Genomic DNA, 23,712 nt, shown 5'->3' with positions numbered 1-23,712 from the left:
TGAACACCATGAGTTGCAACTTTCATCCTATTCTGCTTTTAAATGTCTCCAAATGTCCCAAGAAGCATTTCATGTTTTAGGAGTCTCAGTGCTGAGATGTCATTCCTCTCCTCACCCCATTTTCTCATAGGTTTGTTATTTTAGGAGGGTGCTGTCAATCCGAGCTCCTTCCCTGAGCAGGGAACAGCAGATGTCTCTGCTACAATGACATTTAAGTTGCTTTTTCATGGGGTGCAAAAGCCTGCTCATTTTGGGGATCAAGCAGGGGTTTCCTTGCTGAGGTGGTGGCTGTGTATGGCAGTGGGTGAGGCCAGACAGGGTCTCTTTGGGTGCTGCCCTCCTGGTTTCTGCAGCTTGTTCCTGTGGGAAAGGTTCCTTAGAAGTGAGTATTTGTGTTGAAAAAGGGGACACTCCCAACCTGGGAGGAGTGATGAGAGTCTGCTGGGGCTCACACCATGCATGTGTTGAGAGACAGACCAACATTCGTTAAAATATTTACAAGATCATGTATTCCCATCCTTTATCATAGTGATTGCTGCTTTGCCAATGCCTCCAGTGTGTCCTTATCCCAGCGCCTGTATCTGCTGCTCTGCTCCATTTAGTGCTGGGTCTTGGGATGTTCACCCCTCTGCTGAGACAGACGTTTTGAAATACCCAATTGACTTCTAAAAATACTCCTTCCACAGGTGAGAGATGTCTCCATCTGTGTGGGTTTTGCTGACAGTGCAGGGCCACGTGGCTGTTGTCCCTTCCTGCTGTACAGCCTGCAGGCTTGGATTGTCCTACTGACAAATATCATGTGTACAGTATCAATATTTACTGTGCGTGGTTCTGCTCAGCCTTCAGCAGAGGTGCCCTGTTCTTGGCTCAGGCAGTGGGGTGAGCTGGGTCAGATTGACACAGCATCCTTCTGATGGGTTTTTCTGTTCTGCTAAAAGCTTTAAGACTTTTAACTATAATTTTTTGTAGCAGCAACTTTTTTTTTTTTTTTTACTTCTTTTTTTTTTCCAAGGAGGGTGCTGTTGAATGCTCAGCTGAAACAAGGATAACAGAAACATGCTGTTTTACAAGACATCCTGTCACAGGGTGAAAAAATGACAAGGCCGAGTGTCAGCTAGATTATCCTGATGGAAGAGCTGGAATTGTACCAACTAAAACAGTGCAATAGCTTGATTATTGCTTTTATATTTCAAGTGTTTGTGTTTGTTGAGTTTTTCTTTTAATGAAGATTTGGTCGAAAGTCAAGAATTCTTTGTCACTGTCCAAATACAAGCTGAAAGATGGGAGTCACATGTAGCAGTTGGCTGATTCTCTAATTGAGTGGCAAGTTCATTAACTTCTGACGTCAGCAAAAAATGATTTTTTTTATTGACAGACTGGGAAAATTATTAGTGGTGTTCAGAGATGAGTTTGTTTATAGCATCCTATAAACTGTTTCTGCTGCTGAGACTCTTCCAGGTCTCACACTGTATACAGTGTGTATGTTTTGAAGAGTTCTTGTAACCTCTGTGCTCTGAATTCTTCCAAAGAAACACTAAGTTCTGCCACTGAAGAACCAATAAGTCATCTATCAGAATTTGTACTTTGAGAAAAGCCACATATCTGCAAAAAACATCTGTGAAATCAACAAGTAAATCCACTGGATATATTAATCCCATGCTCCTATTTTTCTGGTTTCAATTTTACTTCGAGTTTTAAATGGTTTTTAACTTTTTCAGTGTTGTGCTTACAGATTCAAGTCCATCTGAGCAATTTGTATCTTGTATTCTTATGACCTGACTTCCACTGCCTCAGTCCATTCTGATTCAAAGCAAAGAATGATGTACCAGTTTTTTTAAGGCAGAATCAGTGGATGCATCATAAATCACACAATGCATTGCATTCCCAATGTGAGCAGACATTGGTCTGAATCCTTCTTTTGGAAGTCCAGATCAGTGCAGATGGGGCTGGTCCATGGGCTCAGCATAAGGTGACTTGGTGAGGCTGAAGGGCTGGAGACACACTGATGGTCAGATGAGATGATGCTTCTGCTGTTACATGTACAAATGCACAGAACTCTTTGGAAATCTGTGATTGCTCATCAGTCCCAGATGTTTATAATGCCAGTCTGCTGGCAAAAGGCTTACCCTCTAGTTAGGCTGCAAGTTTGAATAACAGTTTGTATTATGCCAGGGTGTGTAAGGAGATGCTTTTCAGCAGTGTAATTTGGGAACTAATGTATCTTTAAATTGTTACTGAGTGCAGCATTTTACATGACTGAACACATCAAAACAATTTCAAGTATGCAAAAATCTGCCCAGTTGCAATAGTGATGGCCATATTTATCTTTAAAGGATGATGAATCTGTTTTTTGTGGCTGAAACACATGAATGCTGATGAAGTTGGGAAACACAATTCCTGACTTGGATACAAACCTGCTTTTCTTTTTTTGTCATTTTTTGTTTTGGAGAGACAAAATAGTTTAACTGGTTTTCTTTTTAAGGGACAACACTAAAGGCATATTTCAGACAGGAGCAGATCAGGTGCTACTTGCTAAGGGACCGACAAGATAACCTTACACTGATAGTCAGGGCATCATATCTGCACAGTTTGTCATACAAAGGGAGGTTTGTCTGCCAGCCTGATAACAATATAACATGTTGATTGACTTTTCACATAGGAGAGGGTGCCCCTTTCATGAGTGGCTTGGCTTTTACTAATGCCTTACTGCAGGTAAGCTGATAAGAGTGATTATGGGGATGTAATAAATGAGGCTGTAGGGCACAGCCCTGCTCGGCACTGTGGGAGAGGGCTCCAGCCCTGGAGTGTGTCCCAGCCATACGGGAGGATGTGTGTGCCCGGCACTCGTGTTTGTGTGCCAGCACTCAGCTGTAAAACATCACAGGGATGAACAGGAGGGGTGTCACACAGTGGGGGCACCCAAGGGTTGTGTGCAGTCAAAGGCACAATTAGACAAATTCACACAACTAGTGTCCATCAAGAACTATAAAACACGGCTTGGCTCGGGATAAGCTTGACGCGTGTCTGCCCAAAAGGTGTCTTGGGGTAATACAACTATGTCAATAACTGGAGACATAGTTAATACTGAGACAGGTGGCCATGTCTCATTGGAAGTGTCTGGGAGAGGGCCCTGGGCTCTCAGCTGTGGCTGCTACATTTTGCTGTCCATCTTCTTACCCTGAAGGAGGTGTCCAAGAGAACAGATGATGTTTCAGGTGGACCATGGAAGCCACTACTCACTGGAAACCTCGTGGGTGCAACTTTCAGAGCAGTTTTGAGCCCTAAAGGGAAGAAGATGGGAAATGCTGCAATTCTCCAGACTGCCTTAAAAAGCTTGACCTCTCAGTTACCCTCTTTCAAATTTGAACAAATGTGTTTGTTTTTATGCAGGTTATTGTGGCAATGACCTGGCAGTGAGAGCTGTGGCATCGCACTGTGTCAGTAATCAATGGCTCTCTAGAGCTGATGTTTGCTTAGATGTGGTTGAGTGAGAGTCCACATGGCATCGATCTCTGGGATCCAACAGGTTCCTACTTGCTGCAGACAGCAGCATTGCATTCTTGAAAATTTAGTTTTTACATCTTTCCATAAATATAAATGTATGTATCCATGAAGTAATCAAGCCTCATTAAATGAAGCTGTGACTTAAATATCTGGAAGATGTCTGTATGTAGCCTGGATGGAGGAAGAGGCGTTGCTTGAGATTAAATCAATGGACAGCCCATGCTGGACTTGTGCACAGGCCTGATCATGGAGCCTGTTGCTGGTGGCTGTTGGTCTCCAGCAGAAGGAAGCACAGACCTGCCCTGAAAGCAGCCTGTTTTTTAAGTCCTTGCTAGAAAGATATTGGAAAGGGGAAGAAGGATGCTCCTCCAGAGAAACCTCCTAGGATTCCAGGGTTTTAATCCTCATTTCTTTCTCTCTTCTCATGCCTTGCTTTGCAACTGAAAATAGCGTGCATTTGGGTCTGGCCTGCAAATCACTCATCAGTTTGTGCATAACCAGGACACGATCAATTACTGAGTCAACACTGCTCCGTGCACTCCAGAAACGGGGGATCCATCATCCGTCAGGCGGGAGCTCTCCTCGACTGTTGTGCATTAGCCCCAAGCTGTGCACACACATCTGCCGGGGCTGACACCAGGAGTAACATGAACTGAACCAGGTGTGTTTGCCTGAGCCCAGGCTCCCCTCGTTCCCAGGTGTATTTCCAGCAGATCCCGACCCCTCTCGTGCTGGGATGGATGAGCTGTGAACTGGAGGAGAGATGTCCTCCTTCCCACGCAGTGGCTGCCACGGACTGTGCTCTGCCTTCTCCCTCCATTCCTGGCCCTGGGGGTCTCACAGCTTGAACGTGAGCCCAGATGGGTTTTTTCTGTAGGAACAAATTTCAGGCAGCCAAGTGCTTTTGAAGTTTCCTGACTTTGCCAGCTTTTCTGGGTCTTCTGGTGCAACTTCCTTGGGGCAAAAGTGCCCTGGCTTCAAAATTTAACCTCCCCTTGTGTTGCTTTTGGGGCAGGTCAGAAGCTTTCTGACTGGGAGACTGTGTTGCAAACTGCCTCTCCAGTGAAGTATGCTGGAGTTTTGGATGGGATTTTCTTGTTTTGGAATAAACTGAAACATCTTTCTCAGCTCTTGCAGCAGGGAAATGAAGCAGCAGCAGCCTGCTTGCCTGTACTGCAAGGTAATCCTGTCAGGTTTCACTCCAGAGCAGCTTCTTGTCTAAAAGTCTGCTTGAGATTATGTTTATAATTATACACAGAAAAAAATGAAATTAAAATGAATTGGTTGGACTTTGTTGGAGTGGTATGTAAACTTGCCTTTTTAGAATTTTTTTAATTTAAACAACAGAAAATTTGGACGCATTTTGCCTTTGTTCTGCTTTGGAGCAGTAGCACATTCTCCCTTTTCTATGGGAATGGAAATCTGGCATTTTGACCAGCTTCTGTTGTTTCAGAAAATGTCTTCAGTGGTATTTGGGGCTCTTGATGACATCTTGCTGTCTGTTCCTGCTTTTTGTTCTCTCTTTGCTACCCGTGGGATCTGGGACGATGTTCTGCCCTTCCCTCCTGCAGGAGGCTGGGTCTGTGCCCAGCTGGATCTTGAATGCCAACCCAGCAGCGCCTTTCCTTTCTCACACCTTCCTTCGTTGGAGGGCCCTTTCTGCATATCCCATCTCCAAGCAGCCAGGAGCTGGTGCCCGAAGTGCTGCCTTGGGGCAGACTCTTTGCTGGATGCTGAGGGTCCCTGTGTGCCCAGGATGCTGCTGCATCCCTTGGCTGGCAACTCCCTTGGTGGTTCTGTGCTGTGATGTGTGGGGAGGGATGTTTTGTGGTGGCAGGTACTGCTGGCTGCTGAGCATCAGGTTTGGCAGCTGGACAGACTGCCAGGGCATCTGTCACTGCCTCAGTCCAGCACAGGAGTCCCAGCAGGATTTCTAAAATGTAAATTACAACTGCAATGTGATACACATCCTTTTTCTTTACTTTTTTTTTTCCTCCCTCCTTCCTGTTTGAATTTAGTGTCTTGAGTCTCTGTAAAATTGTTCGACTCGAAGCTATTTTGGAGCTGCTTGTGTCTCATGGATACTGGAGACGCTTCCTGCATGGGGAGGCAGACATCTGCTGCAGCCTGTTTTCAGAGTTTTTTGTGTCAGGCAGACTGCAGTTGGCAGGTGGGAGATGGTGGTTATTATCAGAATCTGACTAATATCCTCTGCCTCCTTGATAACTCTCCACCGGCTGCTCTGCAGCTTCGGTACATTTGCTTGCCCTTTTCTGGTTCTGTGTAGATCATTCCAGTAAAAAGTAAATAAAAAAAAAAACTTGTGTGCTCCCCAAAGTCATTGCAGAACACAGCCTGCAATATCTCTTCCTCTTCCTTTGTCCACATAAATAATCCACTAAGGCACGTGCAGAGAATGTGAAAGAATGTGTTTATACACAAAACGCTCTCCTCTCCCCTTCTTTCTAAAGGCAAACATCCCCACTCGTGCTCCATTGTCTGTTGTCAGGGAGCATCCGATTCACTGTTGCCTTCCATGTCCCTTCCTGACACTTGTAGCTTTACTTCTGCCATTGCAAAGACTAAGAGAGGGTCAAGGTCCAGAGGAGGCCACAAAGGTGCTCCGAGGGCTGGAACACCTCTGCTGTGGAGGCAGGCTGAGAAAGTTGGGATTGTTCAGCCTGGAGAAGGGAAGGCTCCAGGGAGATCTTATTGCAGCCTTCCAGTACCTAAAGGGGCTACAAGAGAGCTGGAGAGGGACTTTTGGCAAGGATATGAAGTGACAGGATGAGGGGGGATGGCTTTAAACTGACAGATTCGATGTTAGGAAGAAATTCTTGACTGTGAGGGTGGTGAGGCACTGGCACAGGTTGCCCTGAGAAGTTGTGGCTGCCCCATCTCTGGAAGTGTTCAAGGCCAGGCTGGATGGGGCTTTGAGCAACCTGGTGTCCCTGGAAGGTGTCCCTGCCCATGGCAGGGGGTTTGGAACAAAATGAGCTTCAAAGTCCCTTCCAACCCAAAATAATTCCAAATCATTTTATGATTCTATCAGCTGTGCCCAGCACCTTGTAGCTAAGATGAGGTGGTGCACGACCACCATGACTGCTGTGCCATTTGTCTATGAGTGCTTTCACCAATGGACCAGTTTTTCCAAATATGGTGCCAGTGGCAGATATCAGGTGTGTGGGGGTCACGGTGGCAGTCTGATGGTTTTGGGTAGGCATTTGTCCTGGATAGGTGGACTGTGGCCAGGTGCAGGGAGCAAAGGTTTTGCACGCACTGCATTCCCCTCCTGGGCTCTGGTGGGATGTTCCTGCCTGGCTGTGGGCTTTGGTGGCAGTAAGAAAGCTTTGCCCTGGTGGGGTGAGGGACAATTGGAGTCTGGCAGCTCTTGTGGACATGGAGGTCCTGAATCTGCCCACTCCAAGCATCTCCTTGCTGGTTTTGATTCCCTCTTCACACCCCTCATTGGCTTTATTTACCCAAGAGGCATCAAGGATGCTTACCAGCCACTGCAGTAAAAAAAGCTGAATGGTTTGTCCTGGGCCCCAGGCCAGTGCTCCAGGTCTGCTAACCCTTGCATTTCCAGTGAACGAATGCCAGCTGGTGAGTCAGGTTTTGATCTTGGAGGTTCAGCTGATGTCTTTCCCTCTACTTTGCTTCTCTAAACATGTTTTTTTATGGCAGCCCTGAATATCTGAAGGCAGCAGATATAGTATGGCACTGTGGGCAGAGGTGGGTCTGGTGCAGCCTGGAGTGTCCCTCATGTAAAAATAATTCCACTGAACTTGGTCCTCAGTTGTCCGTGGACTTGGGCACCAGCTTGAGTATCTTGTTGATACTTAAGTGACTGCTGGGCCAGACATCTAATGTTATTAGCAGATGCTAAATAGGTCTTTCTTATTTAGTGGCCTTAATTTATTAAATCAGGCAGAAGTACTGTTGGAAGAGGAGTGCTGGAAAAGGGAGCAGAACGAGCTGTGAGTTTCCAATTTCTGCTGGATCAGGCCCCTGGAGATCTATGTGATCTGGTGCATTAGAGGCAGTGCTATTGCAGTGACTCATAAACAGATGTGCCCAATTTACATTGCAGCTTAATACCTTTGTTTGAAAAAAAATGTTTTTTTAAAAGACAAATGTGTTAAAGCAGATGTTTCCAGTAAAACAAATACTTGTGTGATTTACAAACAACTTCCTACTGCCAGAACTCATTAAAAATGTGGAAAAAAGAAAAATGGTTCTGCGTACCAAAGGAAAAAATCCAAAAATAAGGACTTAGCAAGGAGGTATTGCTACTCACTGAATGAAAAGAACTGCTGTGCTTGGGTTGGAAAGGAAGAGGTTAGAGCGTGATTTCGGTTGCTATTAACAGTAAGGTTCACCTGACCAGCTGCATACATTAATGAGCAGAAACCTGTCTGTAAAAATACTTAACCAGCTCCTGTTATGTAGGATACAGAGTAACCGGGATCACTGTCTGGGATTACCTGGAGGTTCCTAAATCCCTTTCATCCCACCGAAACCTACACTGGGGAACTGGATGGCTGCAGGATGGCACTAACCCCTAAAGCAGAGCAAAAAGATGCAGTTCCTACAGCAAGCCTGCTCCCAGGGGTCCTCCATGAGCATCTCCCCTGCTACATCCCACAGCAGGATGGGATGCACAAGGGATACTTTGTCTACCTCTGTCTGGACCGGCAGCTCAGGCTGCGCCTGTTCACCTGTTCCTCTCAGTTTTTGGGAGGCAAAGGCAGGTGTGTTCTTAGAAGCTCATGTTACCTCTGGTCTCTTTGGACCCGCTTCCCACCCGGTTCCGTTGCTTGCCCTGCAAGGCCAGCGCTCACGTTCCATACAATTTGACACCCCATGTGGTCTTAATGGGTTTCCCAGGCTGCAGCTACAGCACAGCCACCACTTTTTGTTAGCTGCAGGGGCTGGCAATCCCCCTTTGCCTTCCAGCTCTTTGCAGCACAGGTATCATATTTTTTTAATGCACTTGTCACCTATTTCATCCAGGCATTTGTTGCTAAAGAAACAGTGATAGCAGATGTTTGTGGGTTGGCAGACTGCTCATCTGAATCCCCTGTGTGTGCCCTGGGCAAACGGCTCGATCAACATCTGAGAGGACATGAAGTCATCCAGGCAGATGGAAAGACAGGCATCCAGCAAGCCTGAATGGAGCAAAACAGGGATCAGGAGGCAGAGAGGATTTTGTTTCTTTGCTAGAGCATTGCCTCCAGAGTGACCAAGGCTGCACATGTCCTGTGTGATCTGTGTTGGTTTTTCCCAGTGAAGGATAATGGCTCTGCATGTGCTGCAGTCAGGGTGGTTTCTGGAGCATCTCAGAGCACCTGGGCATGTTGTGGTGCCTTCCCATGGCTCTGCTCTCAGAACTGCTGGGGATGCTTCTTGCAGCTGGAGGAGCTGGGAGGATGGGGCAGGAAAAGGCAACCTGCTCATCTTCTGCAGCCTGTCCCACCCAGGGAGGGGTGACACAGCAGCCCAGCAGCCAGCGGCACAGGAGGAGGCAACAAGGATGATGTGAGGAGCTTCTATTACTTCTTGGCATGTGGATATGGGATGTCTTATCAGGGCTGCCCAGTTCATCATTAGGAAAAATGACCGCTAACGTCAGAGACTGTTGAGGTGTCCTTAGGAATAGGGACTGAGGGGATGCACAGAAGGATGGCTGTGGGATGGGACTGCTCCCTGCCCTCCTGGCTCCCTGGTGTGTCAGCTTTTCATGTCTTGCCATAAAGAGTGTTTTCAGAGCCAAACCTCGAAAGGCTGCCTTCTCGGGGACTTGCTGGGATGTGTCCAGAGGAATTAGAAGTATCCTGGGAGGAGGATGCTGCCACTTCAGAGCAGCTTGGGGCACTCAGAGGTGCTTTTATCAGCTCTTCCATCAGTGCTCCTGAAGCCTCATCACAACCTCGGCTCAGTTTTAGCTGTTGGTGAATGGAGGTTTGTACTTGGCTCTCAGGGACTGTGAGGCTTCAGTGCTTAATTAATCTCTGTGAAGCAGAGGGCATAATTAATGCCTGTGCTGAGCTTTGAGACCCTTAGGTGAAAGGCAGCGTGAAATCTGGTTTGGTCTGTGGAAATCATCACTGGCTGGTACCACGTGCTGTACACGGCCATCCCAGTGTGGCCACTCACCCACTCATCCTATCACAGTGTTTGGGGATTTTTGGTCCCTGCTGGTGCTGTCTCAGGGAGGGCCATGGGCAAATGTAGCCCAAAATATCTTCTGTCCCCTCCATGCTATGATGCTCCCCAATCAGTGCTAATTGTCCTGGGGACATGGAGCCATGGAGAAAAAACTTCCCCTCACTTCTTAAAAAAGGGCACATCTCCATCTGCTTTACTGGTATTCCCACACAGGCTTTTGTGATTTGTTCCTTAAATCCCTTTGTTTTTCAGCCATTTCCTCAAACAAAGGGGGGAAATTGTCACTAATTGCTTAGTGCTGGTTTTAGATTAAACCATCTTGCAAAGACTAAGCAAACTGGGTTAAAAATTTGATATATTTTGGCAGCTTAAGGACAGCCAGGTGAATTTACTTCCTGATACCTATAAAGCTTTTTTTTTATTTCTTACTGTTAGCATTGTTTTTGTGGGTGTTAAACATGAAGGAGAGGATAACAGACTGCAGGTATATCGAGTTCTAGCTGCATCGATGGCCACTATTTAAAGAAGATGCTTTTAACCAAGTCTTTAAAATTCCCTCCCCATTTATCAGTTGTCAGGTGTAAAACTGCATGTTGGACAGAATTGTTCCCTGTCACACCCCATTGTGACGCCGTTGCTCCCGCACTGGGTGATCCACAGACATTTTACACCACTCACCACCAAGCATTAACAGAAATAAATTAACGCTTTAAAAGCGTAAACGTTGTATTTCATAGGAGTCAGGCAGGATATTTGGAAGGGAAAGAAATGTAAATAGAATGAAATTCTTAAGCAAGATTATTGATATGACAGGACTAAAGGGCTTGGGATTCTGTGAAAAGTGCCTCTTTTCATCCCTCTAATAAGTCCATTACTTGCACTCGGGAATATTTTAAGGTCCTTTTCATGCTGAATCTGGAGTTGAGCATGCTTTGCATTTCAAGCTTTGTCTATGAATCAGTAGAAGCCAAAGTTATTTCTGCTTTAAAATAACAGGAGCAGGGAACAGCTAATCTCTTTTCATTCTGAGTCCTTACATTATTTTACTGGACAGAGTTTGTGTTGGCTACAAAACAGGGCATTCACAAAATCTATGAGAAGGAATTTAGTCTAAGAATGAAGCCTAGATTGCAGTATGCATAAAGACTCCTTTTCCTAAGGCCATTAAGAAATTCCAAATCTGAGCTATTTTGAACAGTGACATTAAATTAGCCTTGCTAATTCCAGTAATTCAAGCCGATAGCTGAGTTTACAAATCTACTAGATGAGGCCTTCCCACAATTACAATCTCAATGCGCTTTTCAGCTAAGGTGAGTTGGCACAAAAAAAGATAAATAAATAAAAGGGGGGAAAATGCTCTTTCTGTTCTGGCTTTTGAGATGAATATCTCTAAAGAACAGTTAAGCAGCTGTATTGCACCAATAAGACATCCCCTGTCCTGGACTGGTAAGTTCATTTTGCCTCTAATGTGCAAGGGAAATGCAGAAAAGAGACTGGATTTTTCCCTGCTTTGTTTTTTCTGTTGTCTCTTTTCAAAGGAGCAGTTATGCTGCTGGAGGTTGTAGTTCAGTTTTTGGTTGTTTATTTACAGGTGGTAATTCCTACTGGGAAAAGAAAGAATCTGACTGTCTTACCCTCTTTTGTGGGGGAAAAACCCCCAGCCTTTAGTGGATAAATTCAGGTTAGAGCAGGTGGAACAATGATACAAAGCTGCAACCCCCATTATTCCTGTGGACAAGAAGTTGATTTTCAGATCCCAACACAACTGAACATTCCCAGAGTGATGTAAAGGTTTTGAGAACACGCTTTCAAAGCCATAAGGCAGAAAAACATGAAACATATAAAAATTGAGAGCATTATTTAGAAGGGTGTTAATTTTATTAGAACTGAGCTGAGGTAATATAAGGGCGAACGTAAGTATTCACATCAGCACTTGGGCTGCAATGTTCATAAAATGTCCTTTTGATCAAGCTGTGAGTGTTTTGATCCTTATTCTGTGAGCATCATTCAAAGTGACCTAACTGTAGCTCCAAACAAGCATCTGCAGCTGCAGAAGTCCTTGAGCAATAACAGGTCAGGAACTTGAATGTGTGCTCTGCCGGGAATGCTAATATTGCAATCCTTTTTTGTTGTTGTTGTTCCACATAAGAAAGCAAGCACAAATACTCTCACAAAATAAAAATTCCCAACAGAAGATTGTCCTGCCACCATCAACTGTAGATGCTTGAGTCAAAATATTAAACAAAAAGCTGGTTTTAATCTACCAGAATAATAATGGTGTGGCTACTAAATATTTTTATATCATCGGCTCATGAGTGTTTGACCTTTCTCCTCTTGCTATCGTTGTGACCATTGGCACATCAGTGATTTTTACAATACCACCTTGATTTAAGAGGATGTTTTTCTGCTGGGCACCCACAGGGTTGGGTGCAGCCTCCTGCAGCTCACAAAACCATGGCAGCACATTATACAGTCCCATGGAACCTGTTTGGAGAAGGGATGGACCAAAAAGCTTGCAGGAGGCCGGCAGTCATCTCCTCCTCTCCCTGTGCAGGCAGATTTCCTCCCACTGATGCATGTTGTCTATAGGCTCAGGTACATGCATCAGATTGTGCCCCAAAATAGTGCTTAGGGCAAAATCAGGTAGACACAGCTCTGCTGTTTTTAGGGGCTGGAGGCAGCTGCCATTGCTCCCCAAGGCTGGAGTGATGGCTGGGGAGGAGTGTGGTGAGGTGTTGGGGGGCATGAGCCTGATTCTTTTTTCTGAGAGGGTGGAGGCTGAAACGCAATTCTTGATTTCCAGGAAACTCTTATCTCTAATCTCTGTAATCCACTTTAGAGAAGATTTTGTGTTTTTTGAAGGGATTTTCAAACTGGATTATGTAGCCTTTTTATGTTGATTTTCCACTGTGATTGTGACATTCCTGAGAGTGAGCCATGATTGCTACAGATAGCATGGAGAAGGAGGCATTTGTGGACCTTGGAGCCCTACTGAGTTGTCACCTCCTTCTTACACTGCTTGCTGGGTCAATAGAGGTGTCTCCAGAACAATTTGGATGCTCCCACCAAATGAGCAGTGAGTCCTTGTCCCTAGTACCTTCTTGTGGCTGCACTGTACAGACTGACTGGGGTAAAAGTCCAGGGCCAATCCCCTCTGTCCCTTGCTCCCTCCTGCTGGAGTGGGGGCAGTCAAGGTGGTCTCCTTGAGCTCCAACATGTTCCCAGCCACAGGTCCCCAAGCATAACAGGGAGACCCTTGGCCCCCAGAAAGAGCAAGTGTCACGGCATGGGTCCAACACAGCCCAAGCTCTGCTGCCACAGTGTCCTGTCAGCAGGGATGACACTGGGTTTCCAATTGGAACTGTGACTACCATCCAGATCCAGCTTTCAGCACCATCATTCCACTTGTGTTTTGGGACTAGGGTTTGCTCTTGGCCTGGGACAGAGGTAGGGAGCAGGACTCAGCCTGGATTTGTATCAGATGTTACACACACACAGTAAGCAGCTGGGTTTAATTTGGGTCTTTCTCTGCAGCCATGCAGAAGGCAGTGCAAAGCCAGGTCCTGTTTTCAGACTACACTGGCTGTTCCTGGGGCTTCTTCCAGAGCAGGGAACGTGACCTGAAGCTGTTAAAGAGTTCCAGCCTATGAACCCAAACCTTCTTCTATATAAAGTAGGAAAGTTGGGTATGGTGATGTTTCCCAGGGCCATCTGCATTACCCCATTTTTATAGGCCGAAGTCACTTTTATGTTGTTTTAATGCAGGTCCAGGTTTTTTTTTTTTAATTTATTTATTATGTATTTATTTATTTTAGCAGCTTAACACAATTAGAAAAGCCAGGAGATGCTGTAGCCTCTTGGCTCCCTTCCCTTGGCAGCTCTCTTACCTGAGCCTATGCTCTATGCAAACATTCTCCCAGCATGGACAGGGGGAGCTTGCTCTCCATCCATGCCAGTGATCTCAAGCAGTGTCAGAGCACAGAACCTCAGGGAGTTTCTCCAGGAACAGAGGCAGGCTGAGCAGAAGAGCACGGTGTACCACCATTCCTGAGCCTACCTGCCAGCTCTACCTGTGTGCTGAGCAGGTCTGTCCATGCACAACCCAGATTCTAGGGTTATGACCTGAAATCTCACTCCAGATATTTCCCTTGGCATCATGAGCCTGGTGGAGTCTGTCAGTTTGATCCCCAGGCTGAGTGTGCTGCTCAAGGAGCAAAACACCATCTGCCTTGGATTTTTTTTCTTTTTCCTTAAAAGGTAAGTAAGGCCTGATGGATGTCCAGGGATTTTTGACTGAATGTAGACGTTGCACAAAATCCTGGTCCTTTTTGATTGAAGAGGCACATTCCTGGATTCCCACTTGGAGCATGAATGCCACGAACCCCTGGTCTCCATGGCCTGGGCACTGTTCGTGTCTGGTTTCTGCATGCAGTGAGTCACAAAGGACAATGTCAGATGTTCCTGGGTGCTGTAACACCACCATGATTTTTCTAATCAAGCATTGAGAAATACCCTTCTGCCTTGAGGGCTAGTTTTAGTGGCTAGCATCTGGAAGGCGGGAACCATTGACATTCCCCTTAGAACTGCATTTAGCCAGCACCTGAATGTCACTAAGTGTCCTGAGCTTGGAGAGCTGAAGGCCAGCATGCAGCAAGCAAGAACCACCTGCCCTGGTCATATCCAAAGAGCTTTTGAGAGATAAAAGATGAAGGAGAAAAATTCAGTTTGATGTGATTATATTGTTTTCAGTTATTAGAATATGAAACATTTCATTTTGCTCTTCTATCACTGGGAACCATACCTCCCAAAATCAAGACTGTTCCTGAGATGTCTCAGGTGACAGCAGAGTGATCAGAAGGGATCGCTTTGTGGTTTAGATCTTGAAGGTCTACAAAGAGGAAGAAGATGACTCCACATCTGGCTGGGCTGATGTACATGGGAGATCTGCAGGAGCATTGCTTGACCCAATCCTATATTGCTGCCACATAAATCACTTCACTTCCATTCATACTCTTCTGTTTCCAGCTATTTGTCTTTTTCTTTCTTGACTCCTGCCTTTGTCAATGTTTTTGGCTGTACATGTTTAGCTCTGTATTTTTCAGTGCTTCTCTCCTCGGTTCCTTTAGGTAGCAGCTCTTCTTCTGGATCTTATAGGATATGAGACCAGGGCATGCTGCCTCATCAGCAAAACACAAGGAGTCTGGCACTTCCAATTAATAATGCTAATGAGATTTGTTAATTTTTAATAGATTACATGAGCGCATTTTGCTAAACACGTTTTTGTGGCTCCTCTCCGCGAGTGTAGTTCAGAAACTCTTTCACGCTCTGCCAAAGGGAAAATGATTAATGCAATTGCAGACGCCAGATTCTCTTCAGGGTAAATCTAGAACAAACCAAGGAGCAAAGAGGAATTTAATGAGTATGTTTTCAAAGTAAACAAAGGCCCAGGTCATAAATGATAGCCCTTCCTCACCCCAAGCCTCTGGCCAAGGTGGGGTGGAGGAGCAATTGCTTGAATTGAGGTCATGGTCCAGCCCCTCTGCCCGTACCATATGATGTAGTGGGGTTTTTGAGGATGTTTTGCCCCTTCACCCCATCAAAAGCCTGAGGACATCTGTGGAGAGACTTTTGTAGTAGTACTGGATGTTAGGGAGCCAGGACGTGCATACTGGTTGCCTTGCAGAGCTCATTGCCTGGTGTACCCTGAACAGCACCTGGTTGCACACCTGGTATGGGACTGAGATGGACCTTCCTCACCTCTTCATCCCCCCAAGTCAATTTAGTTACTGCCTCCTAGGGAGCTTTGATCCTAGAGGAACTTCACCCCCAATCAGTGCTGGTTTTGTGGTGGTGCCTGCAGTCTCTGGGTCACTGGGGAACACGTGCTGCAGGCTGGGGGCCGTCGGTGGCACACCAGGAGCCAAGAGCTGTCAAAGAGGCAAGGTGAGGGAGAAAAGTCTTGGTTTGCAAATCAGCAATCCCAAACTCAGTTCCCTTGGGTTTCTGCCTGGGAAGTTGGTTTTACCACTTGCTGCTGAGCCGTGCCAAGCTCTCTCAGCCATGTTGCAGCAGGATAGTGTTGAGCTTTTTTTCTTCTTCTTTTTTTTCCCCAAATCTGTATTGCCAAGAGCCGCACCTCCTAAATTGCTGTGGAGGAGGTGGAAAAGCAGAGGCACAAGACCATGCACATGCTGCACATCCATCTCGGTGATCTCGTGGCTGTGCCAACACAAGCACCACATCCAGCCCTGGCTCAGCGCTTTAATTACACCCCGGCACGGCCGCACCTATGGCTGGGCTGTTGCAGCTCGTTGTGCAAGAAGACAACTGGCAAACCTGTTGGTGCTCCAGGATTTTAGTGGTAATAAGCCAGAGGGCAAAACCTCCCTGTTGAGATGAAACCATGCTTGGCTAGGTGTTTGGAAGAGTTTAAAGTATTTTGGAGAAGCAGAGGGTTGGGGATCTCAGCTGTATCTGTGCAGTTGCAGCTGTTTGTGCCATGTAACCCCACGGATGGGTTCAGGTGTTGCCTTTGTAGAGGCAGAGGTGTGTTTGTAGTATGAGCTGTTTGCATGAGAAAGCCAGATAACCGGAGGCTGAGGTGAGCAGAGCTTTTGGTGTTCCAACAGGAAGAGTTTGAGATGAAATTGGACTGTTCTTCTGAATTTCAGGTGCAAACACCTGTGAGAGTGAAGCAGTTGGTACTGTAGAGATGGAAAGAGTTGGGAGCCAGGGTCAGGCAGCCTGGTCTGTGGAATCACAGGGTTTTATGCTTCGCCTTGTAATGATTCAACAGTTTGGGCTTGACTCAAACATCTCTCCCTTTGAGAAGTCCAGTCCTGTTTTGGAGACAGCAAGTCTAATGTATCTATTGGCAAACTGTTGCCCACAATGAAGATGCTTGCTGCTTAAAAAAATTAAACCAAGCAGTGCATCCTAGAGAGTGTCATTCTCATTGCAATGGTAGCATGTGCTTTCCTAAACCAGTTCTGAAGGAAAGATGCAGGCAGACGTTGGCAAATGCAGGAGCTTGCCAAACTGACATTTCTACTTGATGTGTTTTGCACTCACTGGAAACACATGGCCACAATCCATTCCCTTCCTGCCACAAGTTTCCATCATCTGCAAACAAGGGCCATCACCACGTCCCCACAGGTGCTTTGGCCCACTCAGCAGCCCCGTTTGGTGAACACGCTGTGTTGGGCACGATGGTTTCTCCTGTGAAGGGATCCCCTCACACCCGTCACGGCTGCACAGGGCGCTGGCAGAGCTATCAGATGACACGGCGAGGGGGTTTTCATGCATGGCCATCCATCATGGCTCTGTTACTATATTAGGGCCATCACTGGAACCATGTGCCGGGGCAGGCTTGGCAGGCGGGCAGCCCAGATGCCTGCCTGCGAGATGACATTCCCTGGCTCTGGGCAGCAGCCGAGACCAGCCTGCGGGACTGTTCTCTTGGAGGTCATTTGCCAGAGAGGCATTTGCTAGTGGTTCTTTGCTTAAGGCTGTGTCTTGTCCTTTGGGGGGGGGAAAGGGGTGTTTTGGTAGGCAGCAGTGAATTTGGCAGAGGAAAGCCTGCTGTAAGTGGCCTGTGTGCCACTCATCCTCCCGGCTCCTTCTGTGCCAGCTGCCATGGGACTTATTATCCCAACTCAAAACAGCCGTCTTTTGTAGCTGTCTCCAAAGCTGGTGTGGTTCAGCAAGAAGAGCTTTTTAATGATTCCTGCTTGTGCAGAGTCAGTATGCCCAATTCTATTCCTAATCCATGGAAAAATGCCGCCGCTTTATTCTGTGGATGCGGAAAGTGCGTGTTGTAGAGCTGGCGCCAGGTTTTGTCATCCACGCTGCGAGACCATTGAAGCTGTTGCAGTCCTGGGAGCACAGCGCAGCAGCTTTGTGTTAGAGGGGCTTTGGTTACAAAGGATGCTTCCGGAGGGACCGGCTTGTGTGCGGCTGGAGACCTTTCACCAGCTGTGTGAGGATTCCGGGAAACGGCACAGCACGCTCGGCTTGCGTGAGGGGGGAATAAAAAAGCAGAGCTAATGATTGACTATTATTTTAAGGGGATTATCTAATCTGCGGTCCAGAGGACAAGAGGGGGCAAAATGAGTGAAGATTGAATTTGTAATTAGCGCAGATTGTTGGTAATACCCCCTGGACTCCAACTGATTATAAACAGAAACAGATTTTTCTAGTTTCCTGCCCCCCCCCCAAAAAAAGTCTTTGCAGGCCAAAGAAACTAAGAAACTGATGCCATTGAATTGGGTGATCAGAGCTGGGGCTGTGGAGATGTTTAATGCAGAAAGTGGCTGGGCAAGAGGGGAGACAGAGGACCAACTTCTCTTGGGTTATTTTGCAGTGTAAGGGCAGTGACCAGAACAATATGTGGAAGGTTAGTTTTTGTTACCCCACCAGCCATCCTGCAGCCCCATCCCTGCTGCCGGGGTCCTTTGCTCCCAGCAGCTGTGGGAGGAGGAGGTGCAGAGATGTGGTGGTGACCTGGACTAACTGGAGATCCTAGCAAAGGCTGGAAATTGTAATGGAGCCCTCTCAAGAAGTACCAGGTTAGGAATATTTGGATTCCAGGATTTGAAATATGATTATTATGAATAATATAAGCAATAAGACCAGAGGCAACAGGCAGAAACTGATGCACAGGAAGTTCCACCTGAACACGAGGAAGAACTGCTTTACTGTGCTGGTGACTCTGCACTGGAACAGGTTGTGCCCAGAGAGCATGTGGAGTCTCCCTCACTGGAGATACTCAAGAACTGTCTGGACACAATCCTGTGCAATGTGCTCTAGGACGACCCTACTTGAGCAGGGAGGTTGGACCAGATGACCCACTGTGGTCCCTTCTGACTGTACTCATTCTGTGATTCCGTGATGTGTATTTTCGGTGTCATTATTGCCTGGACCTGGTTATCAGCTGTCTGAGGTCTGTTAGAGGCTCATACTTTTTACTTTCTTCTACTCTGATGTACCAAAGGACATTAGAAGTTAAGTGAAAGGGATTTGCAAGAGTTACAGATCCATTATTAATACAAAATAAAAGATGTTTGGCTAAATCCATCAAGCCTAAAAATACAGTTGGGCACAAATAAGCCCAGAGTAGGAAACAATGGAAGGAACAGTGAAAACAAATGGCACACCCAGGTGCTAAACTGCTGAAGCATTTAAACAAGACAAAGAAAGTAGCACTCTAATCTCTGATGACAAAAGGGTTTCTGTTCTCTTCTCTTTAATTTGGTCAAAACGGATGAGTGAGAGAATCATCATCTCCACTTGGGTGAAATGCCATGATTTAAAAAAACTACCCTTGCTCAAACTGAGGTGAAATCCCAGAATTTGAAATTTTCCCACAGAGAAGAATATGTCTGAAATGTTCATTTTGGTACATTCTGGCTGAATGTTTCCAACACAATTCAGCTGCTGCAGGAACTCTCATCTCATAAATTACATCCCAGAATGAGACTGTAAATGGGGATGTCAAAACGCATTGTGCTGTTAAGGACCTTGCTGAAACACTCTTTTGTTTCAAATTTCTTTTCTAAATGGAAGGCAAGAGTAGTTACTTAGTTCCTGGGGATCTTTTTTTAGTTTTGCTAGGATGTCCAATGAGAATATTCTGCCTCAAAAGCTCTGATGATCACTGGCCTGGAGCCATGTGGGTGCCTGATGGTACTGTGACCCCACAGAGCATCTTTTAGGTTTTAGGAGCCTTTGGAGTGTGGGGAAATACTTTCCAGAACACACCAGGGCAGGTTGTCATTGCCCTGATCCAACATTGTGGCAGTTGAGGAGTCTTGTGTAAAACAACAGACTGTGAAATAATCTGCTGAGATTTTATTAATTCCAAATCTCTTCACTTATTTTGCAGAAATGAGCTTGGGAAAATAAGGTGGTGCAGCCAGGCTGCTCCCAAACTGCCCTGAAGCCTGAGCATCCCTCGTGCCAGAGGGACTTGCTCTGTCTGTGCTTGGAAAGCAGCCTAATATGGGCAGAGATGGCCTCCCAGGACATTCCTTTCCAGGTGGCACCTTTCTTTTTACCAAGTGGGTTTTGCTCGCACCTGGCCCTTAGTGTGCATGGAAAACTACTTCCTTTGAGCCATTTCTGACCCCCTTTTATGGCCTGGGCTGACTCACTTGTCATGCTAATATTGTTCTGCTTTTGTTTTGCAATGTTTGGGTATTTTTTGATTAAGAAATCCTCCCTGTTTGCCTTGGCAGTGGTGTTCATTGGATTGATGTGGCATTTTTTAGATAGAGTGTTTATTCAGCCTCTTGGATTCTTTCTCAGGGGTGCGGTGGGATGATCCAAACCTGTCAACATGCTGGTGATCCAGGAGGCTTGTAAAAGGCTTGAGCCAGGGTCTCTTCTGATGGAAACCAACAGTTTCCTCCACTTCCAAAGGCCAGGGTCTGGGGATAAGATGAAAAGGCTTAAGTGGTTCTTGTCTGGGTGAGAAACCTGGACCCCAGAAGGAGATGACAGTTCCCTCCCACAAGCAGGGGAGCAAGGGACCTATTGCCCTGAGTCAAGCATGGGTGCACCCACTCAGTCCAACTGATTGACAGGGACAATCGCCCCAGGTGGATCTGGCTAATGGCATCTTAAAAACAACTTTTCCTTTTTGTTCTTGGCCCTGAGAATTGCTGATGTTAGTCTTTCCACATTGTTTATTTGGACTTTATTCTTCCCTGTCCCAGGAAGACAAGGGTGACTGTGACTTACTGCTCAGCAGGTCCCTCACAGCCGGTGATGGGTTGCCACAAGCTTTTCCCCCATTAATGTCACACTCCTCTGTCAGGACTATCACAACTTTCATACTGGACATTTTCTTGGGTTGGAACCCACATGTGCTTCATCTCAAAGTCCACATGTTGCAACACCAGAATGCCCAGAGTGCATGATCCATTCACATTCCTTCCTCTCCAGTGCTTTGATGAGGTGGAACTGGAATGGGATGTGTTCTTAGTGCTATAAGGAGCATATTTTACACACTCTTACGTAAGATTCCAGAAATGCAGAGCTCCTCAGGTCCTACAACCAGGAGGTTTTGGTGAGCAAAGCCTTCTGCTGACTCTGGGTTTGGGGAACTGTTTGTGCTCACCAGGATTTCCTCACTCCTGCACACATTCTTGTGGTGCCTGGGGAGCAGACATGATTTGCATTGCTAAACACCTGCTCCAAAGCTCAGCTGGTTTTCTTTAGGAGTAGCTCTCCAGTAAGCTAGATCCCCTTATCTCTTTTGTTTTCTTACAGGGGCACAGTTATGATGTTTTGGTCTCTCCAAACATAGGATACTGGGAGGTACTCTAGGACCAGTGGGTGCAGGACTGACAAGATGTTTGCTAAGCTCTTCTGGCCCATGCAGCCCTGCTATGATGTCTTTGACTGCACTTGGACCCAGCTGTCCTCAGCTGTGTCACGGGCTGCCCCCAGGACCCCAATTTTGGGGGAGGCTGGAGGTGCCATGTGTCAGAATGTTAACACACACCACCTGTTACTAACCACCCCTCTCCTCCTGCTTTCAGAGCTGGCGTATGACCTGGATATGGACGACATCTCTGCAAATAAGCAGCTTCTGAATCAGCAAAGCAAAGACGGTGCCACAGTGCCCAGCAGTGACCCTGGGAGTGCAGCCGCCCGCCCCAGTCCTGCCGCTGCCATTGCCCTGGTCCCGCTGCTATTGCTGGGCCACTGGCCGTGAGCGGTGCTGGAGGCATCGCTCCGTGTCTCTCCATGCCTTTTTTTTTAATGAGGAAGATATTTGGAACTTCTTCTAAAATATATGCACATTTCCGAAGACAGGGCAAATGACCTGAGTCGCTTCTATATGAGAATATGGTATCTTCACACAAAAAAAACCAAACTAAAAAAGTGTTGCTTCATGGCAAACTATGAAATAGGTAACAGTGCTTTTTAGAGATAATCCTATTTACTCTGAGTGGGTTTGTATTAAACTGTGTTCCTCGCAGTTTTTGAAGACTGAATTCTCTCTTGCTGTTAAGGTGAAGACCATATTTCATCTTGAGTTGTTCGAACATGCATGGGGTACAGAACACCTACGGTTTATGAAATACTCTCAGCAAATATCAGACCCCTGATCCTACGTGACTTAATACAGATTTTTTCTGTAGTTCAAGCGGTTTTTGTACTTAGTCCAAATTTGAGTCTCACCCCTAGGAATCTGGCCAGGACATAATACTGAGGGCATGTGAAGACAAGGAAGAGAGAAGATCAGACACACAGCAGGAGGAAAGATGCTATGGATGAGAAGTTGCCATGCACTGGGATTATCATGGAGACATGCTTCCCTGGGCACAAAACCCTCTTGCATTGTGGCAAGTTGCAGGTGACTTTGCTGCTCGCATCCCAGCAGGGTCCTGAAGCCCGTCAGTTCAGGTGGCTGGTCCCTACCAGCATCCTTGTGGCCCATGCAATGCCCTGGTTTTATTCTTCAGAAGTGAAGCACCTCCTTTCCCACGGGAAATCTGCTAGCACAGCTCCAGCCAAAGGACAGACGGCATGGATGTACACGCTGTGCTTTACAGGGATGAATAACGGGCGTCCAACGTGTTGTGCTATGAAGGAGGAAAAGAAAAGGATTTGTAAGAGCCTGAGGCAGATGAGACTCTTACTCACGTGTTTCTTTGCATGTTACTTTACGTAAGCTATCTCTAAAATAAAGATTGGTTGCTCTATAAGTGGTGCAGTGGAAGTCATCTCACATATGTTCGAGATGATACTCAGTCTTGTAACTGGAGTGGGCAACCTGGGAAGGCCAACTGTGCCCAGCTCAGGGCCCCCATGGAAAGACTTGGCTTGGTCTGATTAAATGGAAGGGCTGGGGCCAGGGAGTGTTTGGTTTGGTTTGGTTCCTGGCCAGGATAGTTACATATTTCTGTTTAACAGGCTGCCTTTACTAGAGTGATTATATCCACAGTATCTTAAGCCTCAGTGTGTGCATGTACGTGTGCACGCACACCCTCACATGCATGCGAATGCTCTGAATATTTGTGTGCCTCAGACCTCTTTTTACAGCAACTTTGTGTTTAGGAGAAAGTAGATAAATCTGAACCATGCAGTCATATGCTTTGGAGAATGGAAACTTTGCTCAGTCTGAGTGGTGGGGCTTATCTGGCTGACCCTGATTTGAAGCCTTGGGACTGCGTGAAGTGCTTTGGGATTGTGGCAGAGGAAGAAAAGGTTGCTCACCCACTCCTCTGCCTGAAGATATTAAGTCCCAATTCACCGCTCCTGATGGAAAGGAGCAGATCTTGGCTAAGCCTCAGCATGACCTGCTGGTTAGTGGGTTTCAGAATCCTCGTGTCCCATCTGCATTGGGGTAAGTGCTGGGGATGTTTGGGCAGCGCTGGTGACACACAGTATTCCTGTAAGGGCTGAATTTCTACCTGCACGCGGTGTGATGAGGTTTTGTATTTTACATGTTCACAAACCAAACTGCAGTCCTCTCCATCTCTTGGGATCACACGTGCTGGGGAGCCCTCAGGTCGAAGGGGTCCCAGTGCACAGGGTGACGCAGGGGACAGCCATTGGCAGTGCTGGCAGAGGCATTTCTTCACCCTCCTGCTGCTTTGCTCTCATTCTGGCCCAGCCCTCCCCATCACCCCAGCTCTCTGTGCTGCAGCTGGCTGAGCCCATGAGCCTCTGCTCCACCAAAGGGAATATTTTATTAGCGCCACTTGAATTTCCATCGCTTCTTCCCTTCTGATCCTTTTCCTTTCATCCCCTGGGAGTGCTGGGGGTGGGAGCAGGCCACTGGGTTTATTCAGAGGTGATGTGCTGCCTCTGCCTTGCCAGGAATCGCTGGTACCAGCACAGGGACATCCTCTCCTCTAATATTGTGTCAGAAATATTCTGTGTGCTGCTACTTCCTTAGATAAGCAGCAGGATGGGATGATGGCACCAGCTTTTCGGTACGAGTCCAACGTAATTTCTCTCTGAGGGAGTTGGCACAGGCTGTGCCTTGCTGTGTGTCTCACAAAGCCTGATGGATTCTCACAC

The 23,712-nt window shown here is 46.7% G+C and overlaps 1 protein-coding gene across 1 annotated transcript in view; it reads left to right on the top strand.

The window, feature by feature from the left end:
• Positions 1-22,391, top strand: part of GPC3 (glypican 3) — a 144,564-nt gene extending 122,173 nt beyond the window's left edge. Inside the window, exon 10 of the mRNA XM_029959201.1 lies at positions 21,219-22,391. Within this exon, the coding sequence (XP_029815061.1) occupies positions 21,219-21,394 (176 nt within the window). The 3' untranslated portion in view covers positions 21,395-22,391. The remainder of the gene's footprint in view (positions 1-21,218) is intronic.
• Positions 22,392-23,712: the final 1,321 nt, after the last annotated feature.

Source organism: Manacus vitellinus, unplaced genomic scaffold (assembly GCF_001715985.3).
Source record: "Manacus vitellinus isolate BGI_N305 unplaced genomic scaffold, ASM171598v3 scaffold_19_pilon, whole genome shotgun sequence".
Taxonomy (NCBI): Eukaryota; Metazoa; Chordata; class Aves; order Passeriformes; family Pipridae; genus Manacus; species Manacus vitellinus.
The sequence above is the reverse complement of the archived record's forward strand: the minus strand, read 5'-3'. Positions and strand labels throughout refer to the sequence as shown.